The 9,103-nt window shown below is 37.9% G+C and overlaps 1 protein-coding gene across 1 annotated transcript; it reads right to left on the reverse strand.

Annotated features, from left to right (window-relative positions):
- Positions 1–396: 396 nt before the first annotated feature.
- Positions 397–8,839, reverse strand: LOC114189833 (ABC transporter I family member 21). The gene is made up of 6 exons (XM_028078543.1): positions 8,459–8,839; positions 8,130–8,290; positions 1,987–2,038; positions 1,326–1,462; positions 1,162–1,248; positions 397–875 (listed from the first exon to the last, which is right to left on the reverse strand). Exons 1-6 carry the CDS (start codon positions 8,649–8,651, stop codon positions 612–614), a joined length of 894 nt encoding a protein of 297 aa, XP_027934344.1. The 5' UTR covers positions 8,652–8,839; the 3' UTR covers positions 397–611.
- Positions 8,840–9,103: the final 264 nt, after the last annotated feature.

The raw sequence follows: 9,103 nt of genomic DNA on the forward strand, positions 1-9,103 counted from the left end.
TTGATACTTCTTAACAAAAAACAATGATCAAAATAGTAATTTAACCTTAATTTTACTTATATCTTCAAGGATTTTTAGTATTCTTTAAATTTTATCTATTAAAAAAATTAATTTATCACATCATTCCAATCACTCACTAATTCCCACAAAATTTATTTTCAACTTCATTCACTTTACCTTCTAAATCCACTCAAAGAAACATACATTCGTCCACTCAAATCCACCCAAACTTATTCTGACGATCTTTCTAAAATTCATCTTCTCATGAGAAGACACACTTAAGCTTGGACCTCCTCTTGAGGCCATCCTAATCATATCATATTTCCTCTTAAACTTCTGACAAAACCTGTGACAGACAATTGGTATAAAGAATTACTAAATAAAGCCGGTAACAGCTTAAAAAATAACGGATCATGGTATTTAGCCTTATTAATAAGTATAGTTCATTTATGGTGTGACAATGGACTACAAATATTAAAAAAACTACGATTCAGGCTAGTTTATAAGTATAGATACTCCAAGCAGGACAAATGTTGAAAATATGAGCAACCAACAAGCTTAAAAGAAGGAATTACTTAGAATATTTTTATAAGGAACTTATGTAAAAGAGACTATCGATAATACGCCATGTGTCTGGATGAAAAGAAAGGAGAACTAGCAAAAGTCTTCTGGACAGGTTTCTTCTTTACAACCTTTGTTTCAGCACGGAGCCAGGCCTCAACAACAGACAGCAGATTAGTGGAAGATTTCAACTCATTGACATCTGATATCTTTTCTGCTATTCTCAGTTCACCATCTTGTATGTATGCCAAATGAGTTGCCCATGCCTCTAGTCCATCAAAAATATGAGTTGCATATACGATTGTAGCTTCTCTCTACAAAATGAGAAAATAATATAAGCATCGTTTTTTAACCTAAGCTTCCAGCTTTTGCAAAATGGCCATTTATCGCCTTTCTTTAAGAGGTAATAATTTATCCACTATACTTCGTCCCTCCCTTGTAGGAATTGAAGATCAAATTCATATCGTTATATTTTAATATGATTACCATTCCAATAAGAGCCAGCCCTTATCTAATGCCACATTGCGGCCATCCTTGTTACTTTTTTCATTTGCATATCTAGTGTGTTTCAGCAGGTACACAGACAGAGTATGCAAATACCTGTTCACATTCTTCCCTAAAGAATTCCAACAAATCCATCCGAGTCACAACATCCAGATCAACAGTGACCTCATCAAGCAAGAGAACCTGAAGTGTCAATCAAGGGTTCCAGTTATATAATTCGGTTTGATTTTACCTGTTGAAGTACATAGACAAAATAATACCTTATATGGATAAAGAAGACCAAGACAGATTTGCACTCGACGCCGCTGCCCATCAGATACCTTGTGCATTCGCCACTGCAGATCGATACCAAGCAGCTCAATTAACTTGTCTCTCCTATCTGGGTCAGCACCCTCAACTGAGAAAAGTAGAGAACGCCATAGCAGTTAGGTTTCTGGATGAAAGAAACCTGTTCACGCACTCTTTTCACACTCACAGCACTAAGAACGCAAACACCACTCTGCAAAACTTCTCGTATTATTTCACAAACAATCCGAAAGTGACCAAGGGAAAAAAGGTTCTCTTCACACAAGATGTCAGTATCTTTACACAAAACTATCCAACAATTCACGTACCCCTCAACCAGACACTCCCCCCTTATAGTATCCCTAATACAAAGACTATCATCCCCAACAAACCAACTAACTGCATATTCTCTTCTAACATACACCTTTAATTTCCTAACAATAGCTCTATCATACATCAGGACCAAATAAAATTTATATTTGAATTGCTAATTATCGTGTAGAAACTCTAATGCAACATTACAAAAGCCAGATGCAGACATGAGATGATGATTAGCTTTTCTCTTGATATTCACAAATAAATAAATGGAGATTTAAATGATTTTTGCAATATAGACAACTCCATCCAAAAACCCACCTCCAAAGATCATATGTTCCGCAGAGAAGTCTCCTTGAAGCGGAATTTCTCCCTGAATATGTTAGCAACTACATCAAAGCTTGAAATCAAATTAATCAAAGCATACAAAAAGCAGGTTATTAATTGGGGTTACGGTAGAGATTTAGGTTCAATTATTCTGTAAACGCACCACCCAATGTTATACAAAGAAAAATCAGTAACAACAATTGTGTGAAAAGAAAACTATTAGAGTACTGGGGCCATGAAGTGGGTTACTGTGTTGTAATTCATGAACATTAGGCTCTTAGGACCAAAAGCCCACATTATGAACCAACTTGAGAAATCTAACTGTAGTTATTAGTTCTGGCCAAAGAGAACACAAACGCTATGCAACTAATCTATGTAGACAACAACTCTCACTTGTGAAAAAACTTGATTCACTTCTTGTTGTTGTTATTGTTATTCATATAATTCACAATTATAGACTCATTGTTTTATACGTTATACTCACAATGACTATAAACAGCTAGTAACTACCCATAAGGCTAGTACATTAAATACCCACAATGGCTAACTCATTAACTACCCACATAAGCTAACTCATTAACTACTATTTATACTCCAACGGCTAATTCATTCCTAAACCCACAACACTTCCCCGTAAACTTAAATGCTTCTCTTATCCTTCATCTCAGTTCCTTTTTTCTTCATCCCGGCTTCCCACATGCAATAACTTCTCTCACATTGTGTTTGCTCTTTTCATGAATAGTCGGGTTCTTCACTTTCTTCATGATTGACTTTGCTTTCACGTTGTCTGTGGTCGACTTTTACTTTGCTTTCACTATAGCCAACTTGTTCACTCTGCCAATTTTAGCATTTTCGGTGGCAGACTTGTTCTACTCTCTAGCCGACTTGTTACTCATTGGGTTCCCATTTTTTTTTGTGGCCGACTTGTCATTAATTGAGTTCTTGTCAATAGACTAACCTCCTTTTGAAATATCAGACCATGCCCACATATTGTTGCGCTCAATCACATCAATCTCCTCATCCTTTTCAACTCGCCATTTCTCATCTTACACCTCCAATGCAACTCTCAGATCCTTCTCAGCTTGCAACTATTCTTGCAATTTTGAGACATCTTCTTCAAGTTCCAAGCATCGCTTCTGCAAAGCCTGCTTTATTCTCTCTAAGCTTACTTGTAAAATTGCATTCCCTTTAACTTCCTTTTCAACTCTTTGTTGCAAATCATTTTTTGCAATCTCTAACATTTGGATTACAAGCTCTTCTTCAATTTCTGAGCTATCTGAATGTTCCATTGAGCTACCTAGGCTCCTTACCGAACTTTCCAAGATGTTCACTTGCTCCATCAAGCTACTCGAGCTTTTCATATGCTCCACTGCGTTGTCTGGACTATCTGCACATCTTACCAACCTCTACAACCTACTCAATTATCTTGTCGAGTAATCAACTATTCCCAGCCTTCTTACTGAATTCTCCATGCTACTTGATCTTCTTGCCAAGTTCTCCACTTGCTTGTGCTCGACCCCCGAGCTACGCACCATCATCAACAACGACGCTTCTTGTTTATCTTCTTCTATGAGGTTGATCGTCTCTTCTTTTCTACTCTCAGACTTACAATCTTTGGCAAAATGCCCGACCTTACCACAACTAAACACTTGTCTGAGTAACAATCATTTGCATAATGGTCATACTTGCCACACTTGAAGTACTCAAAGTTTGAATTGCTCGACCGACCTCCTCTCCATGGACTTGTTGCCAATTTTCATGATTTCTTTATCTTCTTCATGGCAATAGATCCACAAATCACGGATCATAGATCTAGTAGATCTAGATGCATGAACTTCACATGGCTTCTCTCATTTGCATCTCATTTGGCCGAGAATTAGCATGTCATTTAGGAGACCTTGCTCTAATATAAATGAGTGGCTCCTTGCATTGTAATGACTACTCTTGAAATTTAGCAAAGTTATAATGTTGAGATTACTCTATGAATTTTGCCTTTGAGAGTCGATAGCTAGAGTGTTCATCTAGAACCCTTCTCTAGCCCTTCTCCTTTAGGTTGGCCGAACCTCCTAAAGCTTTCCCTTCACCATCCATTCCTCCACCAATACTCTTCCTAAACACTATGCTTCCGCGTCCATGGCTTCCATGAAGCCTCCTTCCACCATGCAATGCTTTCAAGGAGCTTCACCAAAGTCATCATAGTCCCTTTGAGATTCCTTTGGATATGCCATATATCTACTGATTAGACTTACCCCATACATTAAATTTGGTCGAGTAACTGTGAGATACATGAGACTACCAATTGCTCGTTTGAACTTTGTGGCATCTACTGGAGCCCCTTCCTCATCTCTAGATAGTGTTGTTTCTGGTACAATAAGATTCCAAACCGAATTGCTTTACGTCATATTGAATCGAGCAAATATCTCTCAAGCATATCATCTTTGATAGATAAAAATTCCTCCTGCTTTGTACAACTTCTATTCCAAGAAAGTGTCTCATCTTGCCGAGACCAGTCATATCAAATTCCATCTTCATCGAGCTTTTAAATTCTTCACAAAAGTGTTTGTTGTTTCCAATAACGAGCAAATCATCAACATAAAGACTGACTATTAAAATATTACCTTGACTTGTTTTTGTGAACAAGGTGTGTTCACTAGAGCATCGGGTAAATTGTTCTTTGGCAAAATAGGCTTCAATTTTGTTGTACCAGGCTCGTGGAGCCTGCTTGAGTCCACATAGAGCTTTTTGAAGTTGATAAACTTGAGTTTCTCTACCTTTCTAGATGAAACTTGTTGGTTGTTGAACATATACCTCATCTTGAAGATCACCATGCAAGAATGCACTCTTTACATCAAGTTGAAATACATCCCATGCACTTTGAGTAACTTGTGCTAACAACAATCTCACTGTATCAAGCCTAGCAATCGGTGCAAAAACATCAGTATAATCAATTCCATACCTTTGTGAATAACCTTTGGCCACCAATCTAGCTTTGTACTTTTCTACTTGATCATTTTCATTGAATTTGGTTTTAAAAACCCATTTAATACCAATGGGCATAACCCCTAGATCTACAAGCTGCCATGTAATATTTTTCTCAATAGCTTCCATTTCAGTTTTCATTGCTTCTCTCCACTATTGACTCGTCCACGCCTCTTCAAAGGTGTAAGGATCTGCAGATTCAGTCATCATCATTGCCAGCAACCCGTCATCCTCTTCCACTAGCAGATTTGTTTCATAGTCAGTCATCCATGTCGGAGGTCTTCGGATCCTGGTTGCCTTCCTGAAATTGCATATTCAATATGTTCCGGAGTTGGTTCTGATGCGTGCTGATTATTGCTTCTTGTGGTGCATGTTCCCGTTCATCGTCGTCAATCATTTTGTCTTCCCAGTCCAAAGCATTTGTCTTATCTTTCTCAGAATCATGTTGCCAGTTCCAGCTTTTTCTCTTCCTCGAATACAAAATCCTTGCTTATTATAACCTTTTTTGTAATGGGATTAAACAATTTATAAACTTTAGATTCATCGTTTACCCCAAGAGAACACATTTCTGATTTTTATCATCTAGCTTTCTTCTATTTCTGATTTGGAACATGAGCATGTACAATACATCCGAGCGTTCAAAAATAATTGACACACGGTTTTGATCCACTCCATACCTCTTCTGGTGTTCGATGATCTATAGCGGATGTAGGGCTTCTATTTTGAACATGCACACATCACCGTACTGCTTTGGGCCAATAAGGTTTTGGAACCTATTTTTCATGTAGGACAGCACGCACTGCATTAATTAATAATGGTACGGTTTTTCCGTACAACGACTCCATTTTGTTGTGGAGTGTAGGCAGCTATCAACTGTATGGATATACTTGCTGAGTGCAGAAATCAGCAAACTCCTTGGAGGTAAATTCTCCACCTCTATTAGTTTTGAGGCAGGTGACGAAGGCACCAGCTTCCTTCTCCATGCAGATTTTGAAGCTTTTGAAAGTAGGAAGTGCTTCAGATTTCTCATGTAGGAAATAGACCCAAACTTTACGTGAGATCATCAATAAAGCTTAACATGTACCTTTTGTTGCTAATGAGAGGGAGGTGATATGGGACCACAAACGTCAGCATGGATTAGCTGGAGTTCTGAGGAGGCTCGCCACGTGCTATGCTTGGAGAAGGTGTCTCTGTGTTGTTTTCCCACCAGGCACGTAGTGCAGATTTCTTTAGGTGGTTTTAAGGATGGTAGACCAGTCACCATTTGCTTACTTGCAAGTGTACAAAGACCTTTGAAATTAAGGTGTCCAAATCGCTTATGCCATAAGTGTATTTCTGTTTCTAAGATTTCTGCAGTTTGTAGGCAGTGGGAGTGCAGTGAAGCTGTTAAATGAAACATTCGATTTCCCTTCATGTTGGTCTCTTAAGATGAGACCTCGCTTTGAATGAAACACTTTACACATGCCGTTTTGAATTAGAATAGACAAACCCTTCTCTTGTAGTTGTCCTAGACTTAAGAGATTAGTCTTAAGTTCAGGTACATAATAAACATCTGATATAACATGAGATGTGCCATTAATCTCAACCCGAACACTCCCTTTTGCAGTGACCGCCAAAGTTGAGTCATTGCCAAGCTGGACTGTTTTATTGATTCCTTCTTCTTGCATTTCTGTGAACCACAATTTGTTTCCAGTCAAGTAATTGCTGCAACCAGAATCTAGAAACCAGTCCTATTTCTGAATTGTTTGTGTTCCTTCATAAGCGACCAGCAGAAGTTCTTCCTCTGCCTCTGCTGCTTCTTCAAATGACGCATAATGAACCTTTTTTTCAAACTCAGGACACATCATATTGATAGTGTCCTAACTTATGACAGTGAAAGCACTCGATGAATGTTTTGTTTGGTGTATATCTTCCACATCCCCTTCCATTGCCATGACTACTTCTGCAGCGGCCTCGACCAGCAACGGGTTTATCATCATGAGCAACTTTCAGCACCTGCTCATCAGGTTGAACGTCTTGCATCCTTTGCTCATGGACAAGTAGGCTGCCATGAAGTTCATCTAGACTGAGGATACTCATATCGTTGGATTCCTCAATTGAACACAAAACGTAGTTAAATTTTGGAGTCAATGATCTGTGAATTTTTCTGACCACCATGCTTGTGTTTATCTCTTCACCGTTGTACTTCAACTTATTGACAATGCCGTGTGCGTCCCACACAGGTATCACTTTCTCACCTTCTTTCATTCCCAGTAGCTCGAACTCTCGGCATAAAGCTTGAAGCTAAGCACGCTTAACTCTCGTGAATCCCTAATATTTTTGTTGCATGGATTTCCATAAGGCCTGTGATGTGCTCTTGTCCAATATAGTTTCAAGAATCTCCCTATCAATTGCTTGAAACAAATAGTTCTTCACCTTCAGATGTTAAGGCTGGCTTCAGACACGTTTTTCGTGTGGGCTTCTGTTGGCGCAGTCCCAAGCTTTGGAATCCCCTCCTCTACGAGGGACCATAATTCTTTGCTTAGTAGGAAATTTTCCATTGTCATGGCCCAAAAATCATAATGGCCATCAAACCTTGGTATGGCTGGTTGCACAAACTTTTCAGACATCTTTTGTAATCTGAACTCGCACACTTTTCTCACATTAATATCACTCTTCACTCTCTCACACTGTTTTCGCTGGTGCACACTCTGATTCAGGCCCCTCACGGCCCCTTAGAGCTCTTATACCAATTGTTAAGTAATTGTTAAGTCAAGGTATGCTAAACAGTTAAGTAATTGTTAAGTGAAGGTATGCTAAACAGTTAATTACTTCTGAGAGAATGATTTATTTGATTGAAACGCGAGGCTTATATAAGCCTTTACATAGGGAATCTGGCAGTTACAGATATGCAGATATAAAGGAGAAGATCATGCAACTAATTAAAGATGAATTCTCCTACAAAACAAGGAGATTTATTCGAAACATTTAAAAGAAACAAACAAACTAACAATTATTCTCAAAGATGACTATTTCTATAAGTGAAACAAATAGTGATCAACAAACTGTAAATGCACGAAAAATGAAAAGTCTCCATAACCACATGGAGAAATCATGAAGAGAAACAATGTATTTAATGATAATAAAAAGAAAAAAAAAAAAAACAAAACAAAACTCACAGCGGAGCCAACGTTTTTGCTCCAGGATCCACCCAAATAAGCGAGATCTCCACTGCAAACGAGTTGAGTGTCATGAAAAGCAGAACCATTCAACACGCGTACAACATCTCTTCCTCCAACCATATGCTTCCCCGCTAGAATCTTTAGCAAAGTCGTCTTACCTGCACATAGGCACTTAACGAACTGAAATTCTTGCACGCATGACATTAACCATAATAATAATAATAACAATAACCATAATAATAATAATAATAATAATAATAATAATAATAATAATAATAATAATAATAATAATAATAATAATAATAATAAATACGAAGTTAGGTTACCTGATCCATTGGCACCGACGAGTAGGCACCGCGATCCAGGTTCGATGTTGAGGTTAAAGTCGAGGAAGAGCGGCGGTTGCTGCGTTTCATAGGAAAATTGCATCCCTCGGACGCGAATTCCAGGGGAATCTTCTGCCGCCATTGTTGTGGATCTATGAGCAAGTACCCGGCCATTGAAGAGAGAGCTATTCATATTCTCTTGCGTTAGTTAGCTAGGAAACATACACGTAATCAGTGCCTGCGGTTGTTGAACCAACCAAACGTGTGAACAGACCACACCCACGTCGCCACTTCCACCCACCCCTTTTCGGTGCATAATTAAACATCGATATTTCATCCATTCCAACAAGTGTCTCTGTTGGTCTAAGTCGGTATCAATCCCTCCCTCACTCGTTCATAATGGACAATTGCATTTATATTACACTATATCTATATCTACCATTATTGACCAAGTTACTTAACAAAATTTCTAATTAAATTTCAAAAAAAGTTTTAATTTACTTTCAAATAAAAGGCTTTGATTTTTTAATAATAAAATTAATTTAAAAACTATATTTTATTGAAATTATTAAAAATGTTTTGAATTTTTTTATTTAAAGCAAAATAACATAAAAAACTTTAAATTAAAATTTACATAAAAAATAT

This window comes from Vigna unguiculata, chromosome 7 (assembly GCF_004118075.2).
Source record: "Vigna unguiculata cultivar IT97K-499-35 chromosome 7, ASM411807v1, whole genome shotgun sequence".
NCBI lineage: Eukaryota > Viridiplantae > Streptophyta > Magnoliopsida > Fabales > Fabaceae > Vigna > Vigna unguiculata.

Coding starts and splice junctions, on each gene's coding strand:
- LOC114189833 (XM_028078543.1), bottom strand. CDS start 8,651: ATGAATAGCTCTCTCTTCAATGGCCGGGTACTTGCTCATAGATCCACA. Junction 8,291..8,458: donor CGTCGGTGCCAATGGATCAG/GTAACCTAACTT, acceptor GCCTATGTGCAG/GTAAGACGACTTTGCTAAAG. Junction 2,039..8,129: donor GCAAAAACGTTGGCTCCGCT/GTGAGTTTTGTT, acceptor TAACATATTCAG/GGAGAAATTCCGCTTCAAGG.